The following is an 18,834-nucleotide window of genomic DNA, read 5'->3' as shown; positions in this document are numbered from 1 at the left end:
ATATTTCTGTGGCAAACACAGGGACAGTTCTGCCTCACCACACAACCTCAGAAGTAAGAGCAGGACACACCAACACCTCCTGGAGTGCTCAGGTGGTGTGTTGGGAACTTCCCTCTGCAGTGGGGAGATGTGTGTGTATGATGGGGACAACAGATCACGTTCCACAGAAAACCCAAAAAACAGAAGCTCTCCAAAAAGCCCTCCATCTTCCCCACCCAACATTTTCTCTTTATCATCGCTTGGCCATTGAAGCAGAGAGATCCAGCAAATCCAATTGAGTAAAGAATTAAGGCAGACACAATCCCAGCCCCACAGGAGGCTGCCATGGGATTTAGGAGTGACCTTGGGATATCAGCTGTTTTCCCCAGAGCTCAGGAAGCTGTGGGAACACCTCACAGCCCATATTTTCATTAGCTCCCAAAGGGGCCTGGCCATGCAATCCCTTCAAGCCACCCAAGTAGCCCAGGGGTGACATTTCCAAGGAAGACAGGAGTTCTGGGCTCTGCTGCTGAAGGCAGGCCACAAGGTGCAGCAGCTTTGCACAGGGAGTAAAAGAACATGAATATATTCATCACACATATCAATTTATCAATGAAATTGCATGTCTGGAGTATGATACATGAGTCATTCATCATTTCTGCCCTCCAGCCAACCTAACTGGGTCCTACTTTTATCTGCTCAGTGCAGGCAGTAGAAGAGCTGGCACTACACTGGGTGCAAACACACACACACAAAACAAGGAAAAATTCCCAGGGCAGAGGGTCTCCAGGAGAGCAGGGATCCTGCCCCTGTCAGGTGTGCTGCAAGAAGTCCTCTAACACACACATTTCTAGGTCACTCTAAACTGGGGGGAGCAGGAGACACCAGCTTGGGGAGCACTCAGGGTACGGGCACCCAGAAATACACCTGCAAAAGATGGGATTCAGATGCTCCCAGGAAGCATCTGGGCAGAAGGCTGAATGCCACAGCATCATTTCAGATTTTAACAGCAGCAGCAACAATCACACAGAAAAAACTGTGCTGCTGGCATTGCTGCTGCTGCTTCCCTCCAGTCACAACCTTTAGCTGTGGTCACACACACACACACACATCCCCACCCCATGTCTGCTGCAGGCAGGAATGGGAAGCGATGCTGGGGATGCAGAAATGGTGGTCTGGAAGGAGAACCCCCATGGTGGAGGCAGGAGAAAGCGGGAAGGGGAGGGCTCACTGGTGTAATTTCGGGGTTGGTCCGGGATGATGTCATAGCACTGAGCAAGTGCCATGGCCAAACCGTGGGGACTTTCTAACGCTTCCCGTCCATCTGACCTCTAATACCAGCGGGCTCAAATATTTAATAGGACATTCATTTTCCCTCGGAAGGGCCATTTTTCACTGCTTTCCCTGGAAAAGGCTGCTCCCAGCCCGGGTGGATGCGGGGTGGGGGAGGCGGCACACAACTAACTCTTCCGGCACACACCCCTTTCCCTACTACAAAGGCATCCACAGCAATCACATTTGCAATAGTACAAATCTTGATGGATTCATCCCATCCCCCTCCCCTTTGTAAGCCCACAGCCCGCTGTAAGCCCTCTCTCTCCCTTATCGCAGCCCAGCAATCCTTCCAAAGGATCAGGCTGGAAAATGCAGTCACGGTACAGTTGCTTGAAATAAATGAATGAATGGAAAAAAAAAAAAAATAAAAAAGCACCAAAACCACAACCAGGCAGCAGCTCAGGGCGGGCAGCAGCGATCTTATTGTTCCCAAACCCATCTGCATCTGCATCTCCACGGCGTTCCAGCAGCTCTCACACACCTCACACACACTTTATGCACATGCAGATAAATATATTAACAAAAGGGACAGGTGGGAAATGGAGGCTGGGGCGGCGGGTGGGGGGGATGAGATATTAACTTCACCCAGGAAGGTGGGTTATCTCACACTGGAAATGCACAGAGAAATTAAACATATTTCACATTTACATCTCTCTCTCTCTCTCACACACACACACACACACACAGAGGTAAAATCTCTTTCGGTGCCATATGCAGTTGCTATGCCAACAGCACCAACAGCACGGCGCGATGGCAGCGAGGGGCCGCGGAGTGGGGTGGGATGGGGTGGGGTGGGGGCTCTTACCAAAGATGCTGATTTGATTGTGGCAAAGCGCTCTCGGTTCCGGTAGTGGAGGGCCTGATTCTGCACTGACTGGGTAGGCCGCACCTCAGGCCTGCGATCCCTGTGGCCCACCTCATCCCTTATAAATACATGATCCTGCAGAAATGGATAAAAACAAGGAGAAAGTCCGGCTGTGCTCTTCCCGCGGCGGCTGCCTCTCTCTCACCCCTCTGTCTGCACAAGCGCGGCTGTAGGAGAGGCATAGTTCAGCTCTCTGCTTAGCCCCGGCAGCTCCCACCGTACAAAATGAATAAGCAACACATTGCAGCTCGGCGTGTCAGCTGATCGCTAGCAGGATGCCTCCGAATCCCTGGATCGGGCTGCCTTTTTTTTTTTTTTTTTTTAATCTTCTTTTTTTTTTTTTTTAAACCTCCAGTATTACATATGTGCCAGAAAAAAGCGAGGCGGGAGCAGAAAGCAGAGCAGGGCGATCGGAGTCCTCGGGAAGGTCGGGTTCAAGCACTGCAAGCCAGCGATCCTGGTGAAAACGTGATTCCCATGTCTAGGCACGGAGATCCTGTTCCCTTTTAACACCACAGCAACATCCTGCCTCATTCCCTTTGCCGAGCGGTGTGTCCTCGATAGGGTTTCTTTGTCCCTCGTTTGCTATCTGCTGTGGGGGACGAGCATCCTGGCTAAATCCACGGCAGGCTGGAGAGGACCAGGAAAGCCTCCGTGACCACTCAGGGATCCTGCTTTCCAGTCATGATCCTGCACAGTTCTAGCACTTTCTCTCCACAGCCCACAAAGGATTTTTTTTTTTTTTTTCCTTTTTAAAGCAACAGCTCCCAGGTTTTAGCAGGAATGGTTCCTGATGCAGCTTCTCTCCTGCTCCCTGGCAAGGCTTTGCCAGGAGTGGCTGTGCCTTGCCCAAACGGCGCGGGCAAATTTGGGAGCGGGACAAAGCTCCAGGAGAAACCCTCCTCAGAAAGGCCAGCAAAAAAAAACACCACACCACCACAATTTTTCCCAATTGGAATGGTGACAGCCAAAAGCCAGCACACCTGCAGGTGCACCTTGGGGATGGAACTGCCTTTGGACACCCGGCACACCCCGGCAGCCTTGGCTCTGCAAGGGCCACACTGTCACCCACCACAGCGTCATGACTCCCATCCTCTACCTCCAGCTCCTAAAACCTCACAGGAAGACTGGGATTCTTCCTGAATTAAATCAAGTTTCCAGTTGTCTGGGGGAAAAATGAAGGCTGCCAGTGCCTAGAAAGCCCTTGCACAGAAGAGCTGCCTCCATGAGCAGGAGCAGCTCTGCCACCCTGCCATGCCCCAGCAGATACCAGGGAGGTCAGAGAGCCCCAGAGTGAGAAAGCAGCCACCATGGAATGGTGTCTCCACCAGGACACTGCTGTCATCCCCATGCTCCTTTCCCATCCCCCACAGACACCTCATTTTCCTCTCTGCTGGCCTCCATTTCCAGACCCACACACACTCAGCCCTATTCAAAAGGATTCTGGAAATGAGTTTAAGCAAAAGCCAATTAGGTACAAAAGTGTAGATATTAAGAGCTGAACATGGCATTCATCAAAAGTGCTTTAACCCCAAACCTTTCCTTATCCTTCCTTTTGAGTGTTCCCAGTCCAAGGCCACCATAGTGCCAAGTCTGCACCAGCTCCTCTACACTCACACAAGGGACACAGAATGAGCCAAAACACCCAAAAAGGACAGTTCTCCATAGAGATGAGGAGTGTCACAAAAAGCTGCAGTTTCTTTTTATATTGGTCATCCTTATACTGGGCATTTGTGGCACTGTCTGACAGGAAACCCAGTGAGACCACACGAGAAATCACTAAAAATTGGGCTGATCTCCGATTTCCAACTTGTGCACGTTGGTGTGAGGGGCAGGGCTCTTGGACTTGCCCACATTCCTGAGAAAGGCACATCTGAGGCTCTAGAACAGCCATGCCCAAAAAATCCTGATGAAGCATTTGAAGTCCAACAGCATCACTCAGTTTAATCTGACCCACGGCCTCACCAGAGGGATCTCAAACCCTGCAGTGAAGATCTACACCAGACTCACCCACCTGAACCACAGAGGAAACCACAGCACACAGGAGCCCCCAGTGCTGTATTCCAGCCATGAAATGAAGGTGGGGACAAGACAAATGTCACCCCTGGTCACACACAGAGCCTGCAGCAGCACCTGTGAGTGCACAGGGTTCCCAAGGCCTGCTAAGCAATACCTCAATCCCTGGATCATCTTCCTTCTCTTCATTATGTTGGTAATGGCAGGGGGAATGGGAAATACTAAATCCAGAGAAGCTGCAAATCACTGAAAAACCCCCCAACTTTTTAAAATGGGCATTCAAGACTTTTCAGAATGCTCCAAAACATCACCTAAAATAACAAGTTTAAGTTGCAATTGCTTTTTTATGCTGGAAAATTAATCTGTGATTTATTTTTTGTTATCCAAGAGGTGGATTTTTAGAGGGCAGAGTGTCACCCTGGCCTTGTTTTATGGGATCTCTGGTTGCCTCAGTGCACATGAGAAGCTCAGAGCAGAATTAAATTGCCCTTCAGGAATGTGAATTAACCACATTCTGCATTACAAACTCAGCTGGGCAAGGAACGGGAAAATTCCTTTGCAACTGAGCAAGCCAAAGGAGCAATTTCAAGGGGACAAAAAATTCAGTGGTTGTCCTTGGCACCCCTTAATCCAGGATCTGAGCATTCTGCAGCAGACACCCATCAACTCTCAGCCAAGCCCAGGGAACCTTCATAGGCACAACATTTTTTTGGAAAAGCTGTCCCATTACCAAAAATAAAAACACTTGGCACGAAGAGTCACCAAATCTAACAGGTTACCTGGGGGCAGCTGCTAAAGAGAAATAAACCTACAAGTAGCCACATCTCCACCAGCCTTCCTTAGATGAGGTGACTGATAGCAAGGACAAACATTTCCCTACAAACCCAGAAAAACAGAATTTTGCCACTTTTATTTAAAAAAAAATCCTTCTCCCAAAAACTTGGTAAGAGACATTGCAGTCGTAACTGTTGGCATGGATAAGGAAAATTTGTTTTGAAACTTTTAGCTTCAGATGTGTGGGAAACAAAGACCCAAAACTGGCACCTCAGCTCAGGGCACCCAGTAAGTAAAATCTGACTGAAAGCACCCCAGAAACTCATCAGGTTTGAGTCAGAGTACCTCAACCCCATATCTGCATTTCAAGCCTTGGTTTGTTTTTAAAGTGATGTATCTTCTGTATACATTTCATTTTCCACCTGTTGTGATTTTTTGCAATATTTGCCCTAAAGATGCAACTTTGGGCATGCTCAGCTCACAACTCACTCATTAAAATCCTTTTATTCAGGGCCAACAATCCAGAATCTTCAACTTCCTACCCAAGGAATAATTTGTTGTTCTGACTTTACCATGTACATAAACAGTTTTCAAGTTGATCAAAACAAAGGGGGGGATTTGGCTGGGACCTTGCCAGGACAAAACCTTCCTCAAGTATTCCCACAGCATTATCTGACCAGAGCTGGTGGAGCTTCCAGTGGTTTAGGTGGTGCATCCAGCTGGATCTGAATGGCAGCTCCTAGTGTATTGTGTGAGCATCTCACAGTGAGTTTGTGCCAAACCACGAGTTCAAAGTCCCATCTCAGTTCCACCACACACTGTCTTTCCATCCTTCTCCTCACTGAAAAAAGGCCTTTAGCATCCAAATTCTGCCCAGCCCAAAGCTGGGACACCTCTACCTCCTCCTCAGGAGGAACACTCCCTTTCACACTGGGGTTTTTTTGCTTTGCACACCAAATAAAACCTCCCCAGACACAGGAGGACTCATTAACTGCAAGGGCTGCCAGTCTCCTGCACAAACAGGAAAGGCAATTTCCAAGCCACACTAAGGACTCCTATGGAATTGCAGCAAATCCCTGCTTTCTAGGAATTTAAAGAGCAAGGAAAACAACAGTGTGGCACCGTTTGTCTTAATACACTGCATTAAGTGCCTCGATAATCGACAGAGAGGTTTAAGCTCTCTCCATGCACAAAATTCCTCACAAATGCTGAAATTAATTGGAAGAGCAACAGGAGATGTGTACAGGTTAATTTATAGGATCTGGGAAGTCGCTCAAGTTGCAGCAGTTATTGCAAAGGTACTTTATTATTACAGACATTGGGTGAGAATTTGTGATGATCAACTACAAAGATCCTCTTTCCCATCTTTTTGTTATAAATCAGATTTTAATCACGAGATTTCCCTGACACTTTACTGCCCAGGTTTCAGAAAGCACTGATGATTTCAAGACTGAAGCAAGAAAGAGCAACAGCTGAGTACTGCAGTTGAAAAAAACCCAATATTGTACTGGATTCTTGTTTAGATTAAAAGATTACAACATCTTATTATCAATGTTTTGCAGAAATAAAATAATAATAAATTCATTGAGGACAATGAAATATTTCTGAGAAGCCACCTGTGCCCACACTGCCATTTGCCAGCAGCTGAGCAAAACAGGTGACAAAACATCCCTGATGCACCAGCTGATGCCTATACCCACTTCATTCTCTTACTCTGGCAGCCAGAAGTCTTATCCTCATTTTTGAGATTAATTAACTGATACTTATCTAATTTTAAAACCTGGGTTACATATCTTTGAAACACATTGTATTTGGAGTTTAACTCCCTGCCCCATTTAGTCATTTTTTGGGGCTCTCAGATACAGTTGGGTTTGTATCAGAGCCGTATCACAGAGTTTGTATCACTTCCTCTTCAGCTCTCAACCTGGGCGGCTGAACAACTCCTAAAGGGAGATGGACGTGAGAATGTGTATCCATAGGCAACAGGATCCTTGGATGGAGTAGCAAAATTATTAAACTATATTCAGAAGAGACCCAGAGTTCTTACACTGAACATACTGAGATGTACATGCTGGAGCTCACCAACCTGCAAATGGGCAAGGAAAACTTCCTCATCCAAGCCAGACATCTGAATTTCCTGAAAAGAATATGCTGGTGAGCAGGGTTTGATCCCAAGAATGGGCTTCCTGCCTCAGCAGCTCACATGATTGCCATTTTTTTCCTCCCAGGAGTTCAAGACACAGCTATAAACTAAACAACACGAAAAGCTCCACATTCAATAACGGCTCATTATTATTTTCAATATTTTATTCCTGTTCAGTGATTTTTCTTCCAGCCTAACAGGTGGGAGTCACCTTTGTTCTAAGCACAAGTTTAAAGCCATGGAGCTCTGCTGTGCTGTGGAAGGGATAAGGCTGTGCCTGTTTTGCACAGAGGATTCATCCCAAATGCAGCAAACCCCAAGCACCTTGGCTGCCATGAACTAGCATAGCCAGTGACAATTAACCGGATCAGAACAGGTCATTTCACTTACCCTGTGACCACAAAACATTTTTGGAAGTTACAGCCAACTAGCAGCTGTTAAAAAAAAGAAAGAAAATGAGTTGTTTACAAGTGTTTTCACTCCATCAGCCTTTTCCCTAAGCTGTGCCTCAGGGTAGCTGGTCACGGGACAGATGCCAGGAGTGCACCTTGGAAATGCCTGAGGCTTCTCCCAGCCAGCCACCACACAGGGATGGGCTGCTCCTGATTTCCTCCAGGCCAAGGCCACCCCAGCCTGGCTCTGCACACCGGGCAGGAAGCACTGAAGGCTGAGAACTGCATCTCACACCACCAAAGACTCCTCCATCCTACATTTTACTTGCACACGAAATTCCGGGGCTGTGGCCCAAAACACCAAAAGGCCTCTGACACTTCAGAGCTTTGAGCCATAGAAAATACCAACACTCCAGGCTATTCTGGAAATATTTTCCAAGATTTTGCCATCTTGGACCCTTTCCACAATCTGGAGGTTGATAATTAAAACATTTGTGGAACATCTCAATTTTACACAACACTTTTGACTTCACCCATGTCAAAACCATCTTGTATGTGACCCTGTACCCACAAAATGCTGCTTCTGTTCATCAGACTTTTCTTTTTAGCCTTTAAAGGCTGACTGAATGCAAAACAAGAGCTTAAATTAAACTTGAGCCCCAGGTTCTTTCCATTGTGTTTGTGAGGTACTGAGATACCCAAAACTCAGCCTCATCCCAATTTCCAGAAAGGCAGTTAAACCACAAACTCAAATCTTGGCAGAACAAGGAGCTTTACCTTGAAAATAAAGTGGGATGTATGTGGACATAAACCCCCCTGAAATGTCCAGCTCCAATTTTAGTCTCTTCACGTATATTAATATGCACACAACACACAGGAAGAAGTTTTCCATTTAAAATTGCATTCCCCAAAGGAACAAAGAATAAAAAAAAAAAGTCTACTAAATTAAAATAATATATTTGCAGACTGCCACACAGAGTCCAAATCTGCTTTATGAATTACATACAGCAGAATGGAACATTTTCCAGTGGAGAAGGAACCTACTCCAAGGATCAGCAGTCCCAGCCAATCATTGACTGTTTTGTGAAGACCATCAGTGCAGACCTGGGCTTTCTTCTCCCAAAATTACCCTAAAACACCTGTGTTATGTGTTCTAGTAGTGGTTTATTTTATAATACTTCAGTTACAAATGTGCAAGACATCCTGGGTTTTTTTCCAAACCAGATCAAAACTTCCCTGTGGTGTCCTGTTTGTACATCCTACTCAACTGAAGAGCTACACACAAGTCTAGGAGGACTGATCCTGTATTTGTACTTCACAAGTGCCATACAACCATTATAAAATATAACATTAGTCTTAAAACAAGAAGGAACTCTACTCCTTTCACAAATGCCATTTATGTCTGGTGGGAGTAGCTCATGTTTTGTTTTCACGGACTGTAACAACTCCGAGCAGTCATTATAACCCATGAATTCTGTGTAAGTCAGTCCCTCAAACTTCCATTTTAATGCAGAAGTAAATATGGCTATTTAACAATGTGAAATTCAAGTTAACACACATTTTGAAAGTCTATACAAAACAAGAAAAAGCTCCAGTCATAACCACCCAGAGCATCCATCAGTGGTGCTGCTCTTCATTTGGGACAGTTCCATGGCCTGGCATTTGGTACCTAACACCTTATTTTCACCTTTCTGAATCAACAATCTTCCTTAAAGATTCTGTCAAGCATCTTTAGGAAAGAGGCAACCCCCTAAAATCTTTACAACTTCTCTGCCAGTATCTTTAAATATGTACGACCGTGTTTTGTTGAAGACGAAGTTTTTCAATAGTTCTTAATATCCAGTGACACAAACCCTGCATTTCAGGAGGAAGAACTGCTTTCAAATATTTAGTTAGATATAACCAAGCTTTACTGTAAACTTAAACAAGAAATTCATACTTTTCATGCTGCTGTAGTGTTTTAGCTCCTCTGGCAAAAAGCAAACGTACACTTTGAAGTTCTTTGCAAACGAAACCAACACAACCAACTTATATTTTGCTGCCCACTAGCAAATGACACTGCTAAGGCCAAGCCAAAACTATTTTAGTCAAACAGTGGAGACGAGATGCAGGCTTACAGCTGGACAACCTCAGCTCAATATCCAGGCCTAAGAAAATGAAAGGCATCAGATCACAGCATGCAGCAAAGGAGCAGGAAAGCATTGAGTGGAACCTGACTCCAAATGTACCTCGTGGGAAGGGTCCAAAGTTCTGCACACTTCCACTCCCCACAAGGGAAATTGAAATGCAGGCAGGTTCTAATCACACATTGTGCCTGGCAGAGGGTTAGCTTGGCTGCCAGGACCAGCAGAGAACACAGGACAGGCATTCCTAAGGATGTCCCAAGCAGAGAGGAAGAGGTGCACATGCAGGGCTGGGCATGCAGGAGGCTGGGGGACCCTGCCTAGGCACTGACAGCTCTTTCACTAGCAACCTCTTCTCATGGGCAGAGGTTCTTTAGATGCTTTTAAAGACAAAAACCACACAGAAGTTGACTCTGGCAAGCCCAGCAGCAGGTCCTGCTCTCAGCACAGAGCACCAGGGCACACGTACCTTCTTGTGAACAACGGAGGAGGTGGAATTAATGGTGCTCTCGTCACTATGCATCATGACCAGCTCAGGGCTGCTCTCATCCAGGACCTCCTGCATGCTGCTCACACTGCTGCTCTGGCTGCCTGTGCTCACAGACATGCTGGGAATGGAATGGTTGCTGCCCAGACTGTCCATCTTCCTATTCAGGTTTGATCCATGCTCACTGTCCTATAAAACAAGGGGCATCAGTTACAGATCTCACAGGAGATCACCTGCTCAGCACGTGCCTGCAATGCCCAGAGCTTCTTTTAAAGGTGACTCTGCAGACTTTAAGGGCCTTTGGGCATTATTTTGCCAACTGCACATCTCAAAGGGCTGTTTGGGTTCTGGAATGCTCCATATGGGGCAGGCAATTTCTGCCTTTTCCCCTGCAATCTGATTACATTAGGTTTCAAGCCAGGTTTTTTTTTCCACATATCCTGAAGTCTGGGCATGGCTCTTGGCTTGATAGGAGACATCCAGGAATACTGGATGGCTGGTGGAAGGAGCCTCATAATTAAGAGAAATGATCCAAATTTGAATTAAAACAATCCTTCAAGTCAGGATCTGCTATAACACATTTCCTGAATCAGAAAATATATAGACAATGAACCCATTTATTATTTGATATGTTCTACGTGGTGCAGAGGTTTTAACCTCCATGTCCCAAGCAGCCAGCAATTCGATTTTATCACGCTAAAAACCCCTTGAATCTTGTGTTTTCAGCCAAGATAAAGGTGAGTGAAGAATCCCAGCAGCTGACTCAGACAAAGCTGCATTATTACAGGGGTTAAAACTGGGATATACATAAATAAAGATTCCTCATATATGAGGTATTTTTGATTTTACATACAAATATCAGGAGTTGGCAGCCTTTTTTCTTCTTCCATACCCATAGGAATACAGTAAAGCCAGAGTATGCACTTCGTCTGGACTGATTTAGAGAATTTATGGAGTCCTTTGTAATTAACTAGTGGCACCAAAGAGGCTCGCAAGGAGCTCACAGTGAGGACAGAACTCTGAACATCCTTCACTCCTGGAGTGAAGCAGCCTTGACTCACTGAAATGAGCAGCCTGCTGCTGCATCCAGTTTGCCCTGGCCTCTGAAGGGAGCTTGGGGAGAATTCCATTACAAATCAATTAATGGGGAACTCAATTTTGTTGGAGACCGACAGAAAGATAAAATTGAGACTTGACAGATTTGCCTTTGATTGTGTGATTATTTTTTAAGCAATCAGCAGATCATTCAGAGCCTGTGTGAGAGCACTTAAAATCCAGAATAATACTATTTTACAGAGAGCATAGACACAGGGAAATGAAAATATTTTCAGGATGCTTATATAGAGTTGAAGAAGAAATCACATAATGAAGGCTCTGAGGCTGTGCAATTAATGAATGTTTATGCAGGAAGGACAGAGACGAGATTGCATATGCAACCTTAGCAATGGCTTCCTGACTTCAACTTTCACCTTCTTGGAAGGGCTCTGAGGAAAGCATTAGTAATATTTTGCATGTTAAAAGATTTTTAAGGCTCATCTTCCACCTTCGACAGCCCAAGGCAGAAGAAGGAAGTGCCTGGTGGCATTTCCAGTGGGGCAGGCTCTGTCCCCAGTTCAGCAGGAACTGCAGCACGTGCTGGGTCTGCTTTCCCTGCCCAGTTAGTGACACACACGAGCAGTGACACCTCCTGTGGTGGGACAGGGCTCAGGGTCAGTGCAGAGCATGCTGTGCACATGCAGAGTGTCAGCTGCATCCCTCAGACACAACAGCTCTCCTCCCTGCTTTCTTCAGGAGTGGGGACATGAGGAACAGAAGATGCACCTTGGAGCCAAACACTGCCACGTGTTTCCTGTTGAGCTTGGAAGGGCTCAACAGCCAAGTGGGAAATCCATTCCCTGGCACCTTGCTGCCCCGTCACTCTGCTGACAGCTTGTCACGTGCAGGGAGAAAAACTGGAAGGTTTCAGTGCACAAGTCTGACAATCCCCCAGTCCCCAGCTGAGCTCCAGCTCTGGAAGCTGGAGGGGACCTTCAATCACAGCAGTTGCTGTTCTTGCTCCTCTGGGGCATCTTCACGGCGAGGGGGGCCACAAAGTGCCAGTTCCCTCCTCCTGCAGCTCCACCTGAGACCCATGTGCTCATTTCTTCAACCAGTTTAGCTTTAAAAGAGCATTTGACACCCCCAAACCTCAAACCCAAGCCCCTGAAGATCCTCGGAGCTTGGACACCTTGCTGTGTGTTATAGCCTCACTCCACTGGAGCACAAGGAATACAGACATCCATTTGTCTGTCAGTGGTTTTCATGGAGAAGCAGCCATGGATTTATTTATGCATTGTGCCTGCACCAAGTGACATTAATTTCCATCTAAGCTCATCAATTGAAAAATGACTGGTTTCCTTCTCCCAGCCACAGTTAGGGTCAATTATCATACACTGATTAAGTGGGTTGTTTATTACAAGATTTAAACTGAAGCTGCATTTTAGGTCTTTACTCTCTTTGTTCTTTAACATTAAAGAATTTTTTAAAAATAAGTCTTACTAATTCGGTGATTTGCTTTTCAGCTCATGAGAGGCCAATTACTTTATAGTAAAGTTATGGTAATTGAAAAAATATTAACATTAATGGAGTTGTTTTGACTGTGCAGATGAGAAAGAAAAGGCTGGGCTGTCAAAGACCCTCCTCCACAAAGGCTGGGAGCCACTTCTCACAGAGAAGCTCCCTCAGAATGAGTTTCTTCCCTAAGGCTTCCAGAAGAAAGGGCAGCACTGGAAATAATCCAAAGGTTCACATGTACAGTAATTGGCAGCTTTAACACTGAGCAAGGACTACTATCACTCATTATCCTCTCCTGTCTGTCTGCTGATCCAGATGATGTTCCAACAACATTCCTCACCTAGGCTGTGCTTGTTCTACCACCCCTAAGCACAGGAACATCTCCTTGACCCTAAAATTCCTTGTAACAATGTAAATGGGGTAACAAAATTCGAGTACCTCCTCCTCCTCCTGGGACTCGTTCAGGGGGCCGTTGCGTGTCTCCTGGAACAGGATTTTCTTCATTTTCCTGTACTGCAGGTTGTCCAGCTCCCTCACTGCATCCTTGGTCCTCTGGATGAGGTCTATGAGCACCCTGGGAGGTCGCTCCCGGCGGACAAAATCGTGCTGGGTTAAAGGACACAGAACACCTCATTTCAGACTCTGGGGTGAAACCAGGGACAACGGGGGACTTCTCCTGAAGTGACAGCTCCCATTCTGCAATTTATCTGTTCACATTCAATAACTGGTAATACCCTTTTCTCAAAGACTCCAAACACACTGAGCTGGTGCTGGGGTCAGGTTTTCTGAGCTCTCCAGGCTACACAGATGATTTGTCCCTTCCTGAGCTGGTTCATTCAAAACACACGAGGTGAAACTTCAAACCTCGGAGGCACAGGAATGAACAAAATGCATCCAGAACAAAGAAGAATCAACCTGTGAAGATTTTCCTGCATCCATCTATTCCAATTTACACATAAAACCAGCAAGGAGACCACAAAGTTTATTTATACCTAAAGCTTTTGCAGCCAGAGTTGAAATCAAATCAGGCTCTTGCCAACTCATGCACAGGTTTTAAGTACAGACTTAATAAATTCTTTAATGGTATTTAAGAACATGATTAAAGCCTCTTCTCTGATTTATCAGATACATTCTCCTGAACTGTACAGCTGGCAGTGGATATTAAAGTCTCCAGTTTTCCCATTTAACCTTGGCTAAAGCAGACAACCTGAATGCACACTTGCCAATACTCTAAATGGCATCTTTACAGCTGGGTGTGCTGCTTACTAGTTCCCAAGAGGGATGGCTTTAGGCCACAAACATCCTCTGCATGCTTGTAGAAAAATCTACAGTGAAAACAGAAAAATTTGCAATGGAGGAAAAAAAAAAAAAAGAAATTTTGGCAAAAAAAAAGAAAGTTGTTCTCTACTGCACATTGCAAATGCCACAAGGGGCTTTTGTTAGAGCCTCAACGGCTGGAGCCACCTGCAAGGAAATTCTCAGGAGGGTCACCTTTGCCTGCTCAGCCTCACAGCCCTCCTGTGGGCTCAGCTCCAGAGCGAATTCATCCCCTGGAGCTGGAGTAAACCAGCATATGGAGCCCCAGCTCGCCCTAAAACAGGAGCCTTCAACAAAAGAGCTGAAAGGATGAGCTAATCGTCTTTTAATGATGTGTAAATAAACAAGGAAAGCATCATGCCACAAGCTGATTTCTCGTTTTTAACTGAATTCAAACTTGTGCATTTGAGTTTTGCTAGTGGGGACAGCCAGTCATTTCAGTGCCCATTTTTTGCTTGTAGTGATGGGTGTTTATTTTTGAATCAGAGCTAAAAGTTCTTAACATCATTTCACACAGAAACAAAATGAATCATTTTTGCTCCACAATGCAGATAACAACCATTTATTTCTCTGTGAACAGTAACAATCTGCAGCTTATTTATGATTGGGGAAAAAAGGAACCCATTTTTATCTCATTGTACATCATTTTTAGAAAGCAGTGAGGCATTTGGAACCATGATCCTGAACCTAAATCCATTCTATGTGTGCACTCAAATATTAAAATGCAACCACGTGAGAAGTGTAGGGCAGACAAAGATAAATAAAATATAAATCCAAACTATGGAATGTGCAGGATTTCAGACTCAGATCTCAGCTCTAACAGTTCATACAGACTCCAACTCAAGGTACTCCTGAAATCACATCCTTCAATGAACTCAGCCTGTTCCTAGAGAGCAGCAAGGCTGCCAATCCCCAGGAATGAATCATTCCAAAACCCACAACATAAACCTATTAGCTGGTCAGGGTGCTACAAGTAGAACCAGGGAACAAAACACTGATTATTTCCCACAGCACAAATGTACCACAGGAAATAAAAAAAATATACCAGGTGCCAAAGGGAGCACAAGCAGCTCCTTCATCATTTACCTGCAGAGGTCATTGGCACCAGCAGCCAGAGGGAGAGCAGGGCTAATAATCAATTTTAAAGAAAGGCAATACTTAAAAGCCAAAGCCTGATGGAAAAGGGGCTGGACAGGATTTCACACCCCCTTACCTTCTAATGGAAGGCTGCTTCTGGATTTCCCAAAAGCAAATCCCTTGGAGCTGTAAACAGTTCCTCTATTTCCCAGGTAAAACTGAACCCAAGTGACTTAACCTGCAACTGATTTATGATTCACTGACAAAACCTTGGCAAACTCTACACACATCACTCCCAGGTCCCCCTCCTACAGGCTCTTGGCAATTATGGACCTGTAAAAACCCCTTCCAAAATGATCCAGTTATTTCCAAAACAAGTTTAATTAATTGGGTTCAGTATAAAAACCATTAAAGGGATTTAAACAACTTTTGGGTCTGGCGGTTTGATTAGGGGAAGAAGTCAGCCTTGGCCTATCCCCTTAATGCTACTTTTAACTGCTAAATGTGATGCATGAATGGAGGGAAAAAGCAAATAAAAAAAACCAGCCAAAGAGTGCATTTTTCTAAGGGCAAGTATTTGCTCACCATCTTTGCAATTATTTTGGTAGACAAACAGATTTCCCCCCAGATTTCTGGAAAAGATTTGATAAATTACCCGTAACAAATCTGTTGATGATGGCCTTTCCTGAGGTATTTTCTGTAAGCAGTAATCAACAAATCCCCTAAAGGAGTCTGACCTGCAAATAAATAAAATAAAATAAAATAAAAATTTAAAAAATCCAAATGAAAAAAAAGCAGCTCAGGATCTGGAATATATTCAAACTTATCAGTGCAAAGCAAAAGAAAAACACTGACTAATTTGTTCTTAAGTTCTAAGGCAGAGAAAGTAACCGGGTTTTTCCAAATTCCAAGTCGATCTCATCAATTCTTTCCCGGTTAAAGGTTGTTAAAATAACAAGGACACACAACTATTCCCCAAGCACAAACTGAAAACCAAGTCAGAATTATGTGTACCAGTCACTATTCATGATTTTACTTCAACTGCTTAAAAACTAATGACAGTGGAATTATTGGGAACTCCAGAAATGCCCTCACTGATCCCGGAGAGGTTACACAGGGAATCCTGCCTCAGGAAAGCCCCTCAATGCTCACTTCAACACTTGAGGTTTTATCCCAGCTGGAAAGAAAGAAATTGATCTTTTCTGTGCCACTGGACTCAAAAGGAGCACAAAAGGCACCTTGGTGACTCCAAGAGAGCAAACAGGGCACTGTAACAAGTGCTTGTCAAGAACACTGATGTGCTGTGTTTATCCACAGCTGTCTCTGCCCTGCACTGCAAATCCTGCACAGAACGTGGGGATCACGCTGCAGGCAGCAGAGCAAGCCTGGAGCCTTAAAATAGGCAAAACAGGGAGGATGAAATAAGGAAACTGGAGTGGTTTTGATAAAATGATCAGCAATTAAACAGTTGTGCTGCTCAAATGCCCAGCAGAGAAATAGGGGACCTCACCAGGAGCTTTTGTTTCCAGCCTTCTGCAGACCCTGCCAAGTATCAACCCACAGCAACAATCCAATCTCGGGTACAGGGAACAGGGCAAGCCCTTTGCTCCCACGGGATAACAATGTGTTCTTGTACCCAAGCTCAGATTCTGGAAGAAGCCTGGAGCACGGGGAGTATTCACTGGCCACAGAGCTCTGAGGGCTTCTGGAGTCACCCACTGACAAAATTTACCTCCACATTCTCCTCCCTGTCTCCATATTTCAGCTGCACAGCAATGCTAACAACTTTTCTGCCAACAGGGATCTTTGGCAGCTGGAAATTTTGCTGATGCTGAGCCACGGCTGGTTTTACACACCTGAGAATATTTTAATTCCTACAGCAGCTACACCCCAGAATTAACACCTCCACACTTTTAGACTGCAGAACAGCCAGAGTGACAGAAGGTCAAAACTGAGCCAGCCTACACAAGACTTGAGAACACACACAAATCACTGCACTGCAGCCAACACATTCATTGTCAGGCTTGAACTATGCAGTGTCACAGGGCATTTCCAGGGAAATATACAACAAAAAGCAGCTGTTAATGGTTCTCTTACCATTCATTTGATTGTAACCTAGGGGAATCGTTCTGGGCTATGTGATATAAGGCACTCATTGCATTCATGTTGAAAAGTGGAGGCTTCCTTTCAGCTGGAAAGAGAAAAGAACACAAAGGTGTGATCAGGCTGTCTGGAAAGAAATGAGAAATGTGAAATGTATGGAAGTATGAGCAGGGTATCACTGCTAAATCAATACTCAGTGGTATTGTCATCACACTTAGGCTGATTATTTTAATATTCCAAGTTAGACCAGGACACCCACTCAAGGAAAGCTGCTGTTCACTTGGAGAGGGAAGACAAAAACCAACGAGAGTGGAATACAAATTATAAGGAAGAGTTTGCAGTAAAATTTACTTGAACTGCAACATCTCACACCTGTTCTGCTGTGACAAAATCAGCTGAAACTGAGTAAAACTAATCTTAGGCACAGTTCAGGGTCAGGACATGCTGTATCATTCCCTACAGATCTTTGATGCATTCCTGGAACAGGGGGATTACAGGACAAAGTGACTGCCTCCCTCATTTATCACTGCAAGTGGGACAGGTTACCAAATTCACCTGCCAGATGTGCCAGGAACTCCCTCTCACTGAAATCCTTCCCAGTCCTTGCACCAAGAGGACACCTGCCCAGCAGCCCCTGACCTCTCAGGAGGGCAGAACTCAAGAGTTCTGGTTCTCACTGAAGTCAGCGGTGTCAGAATTTCTCAATTCTTTGCAGAGCCAGAGCAGTCCCTTGCCATGCAGACAAACCATCACATCTGCTTCTCCTTAATCACTATTTACTTCAGTTACACGAGGAATTAAGACATCAGCATTCAAAGAAAGCCAAGGGCTGCTCAACAAAAGACTTCCTCCCACTGCTGCCCGACCTTGTGTTCAGACAGGGAATCATGCAAAGGCAAACTCTGAAGTTTAAAAAAGTTTAATGCTTCTCAAATGGGTATTTTTAAAGAAAGGAAATCCATCATCTCTGTAAAGTGGCTTTGAGGTTCCTGAGTAAAAAGCTCCAGAGAAATTCTGGTACCAAGACTGTGCCTACAGAGGGCTGCAGAGTCTCTCTCCTACTGCTGTGATTTAGTCCTTGAGAGGTGGTGACACACCTGAACTCCATACAAACAAAAATCATTGGCCATGCACAACAACAGAAGCCTAAAACTTCCACTTCTGGCATTCTTTATATCAAAATACAGACCGTGTCAGCATGCTGGCACATGAAACACAGCCATGTTAGTTACTGGTTATCTACACCATCTCAATTGTAGAGATAACATTTCTTCTGCACATCCCCCTCTTTGTTATCTCACACATTTCTGCTGATTAAACATTCACCAATGACATTTTCGGTGAACTCACCCACACAATATTGGTGTACTGCTGTTAAGTAGAATCCATACCAAGGCTGATTTTAGAAAATAATCTAACTCAGCACATGCAGTGTCAATATTCAAACTTGAAACACACACTTAAGAGTCTACTCCATGTACCTGCCATCACATCCACCTCTGCTCCAGGCTCTGTGGATGTGTATCATTTGCCCTTTGCAGTGCAAACCTTTTTCTTCTCCTCACGTAAAGAACCTGTCCACGATGATTCATGGCACAAACTTTTCAGCTGAGACTGAAGATTTTTGTTTCAGAGAGCAGGGAAGTAAGAAGGATTGAGAATTAAATGTA

At 45.0% G+C, this 18,834-nt stretch overlaps 1 protein-coding gene across 7 annotated transcripts in view; it reads right to left on the bottom strand.

The window, feature by feature from the left end:
* TAOK3 (TAO kinase 3) overlaps nucleotides 1-18,834 on the bottom strand; it is a 74,555-nt gene that overhangs the window by 13,766 nt on the left and 41,955 nt on the right. For 4 of the 7 annotated variants that reach the window (XM_066331337.1, XM_066331334.1, XM_066331335.1 and 1 more), the window contains exons 10-14: nucleotides 17,159-17,252; nucleotides 15,717-15,798; nucleotides 13,106-13,273; nucleotides 10,097-10,303; nucleotides 2,120-2,254 (exon numbers count right to left, since the gene is read on the bottom strand). In XM_066331337.1, coding sequence (XP_066187434.1) covers nucleotides 2,120-2,254; nucleotides 10,097-10,303; nucleotides 13,106-13,273; nucleotides 15,717-15,798; nucleotides 17,159-17,252 — 686 coding nt within the window. Of the gene's footprint in view, nucleotides 1-2,119; nucleotides 2,255-3,709; nucleotides 3,717-7,055; nucleotides 7,107-7,502; nucleotides 7,547-10,096; nucleotides 10,304-13,105; nucleotides 13,274-15,716; nucleotides 15,799-17,158; nucleotides 17,253-18,834 lie in introns of those variants that run through there. The other 3 variants (XM_066331340.1, XM_066331338.1, XM_066331339.1) reach the window with 3 other exon arrangements.

This window comes from Sylvia atricapilla, chromosome 17 (genome assembly GCF_009819655.1).
Source record: "Sylvia atricapilla isolate bSylAtr1 chromosome 17, bSylAtr1.pri, whole genome shotgun sequence".
Classification (NCBI taxonomy): Eukaryota; Metazoa; Chordata; class Aves; order Passeriformes; family Sylviidae; genus Sylvia; species Sylvia atricapilla.
This window is presented reverse-complemented; position numbering and strand designations above follow the sequence as displayed.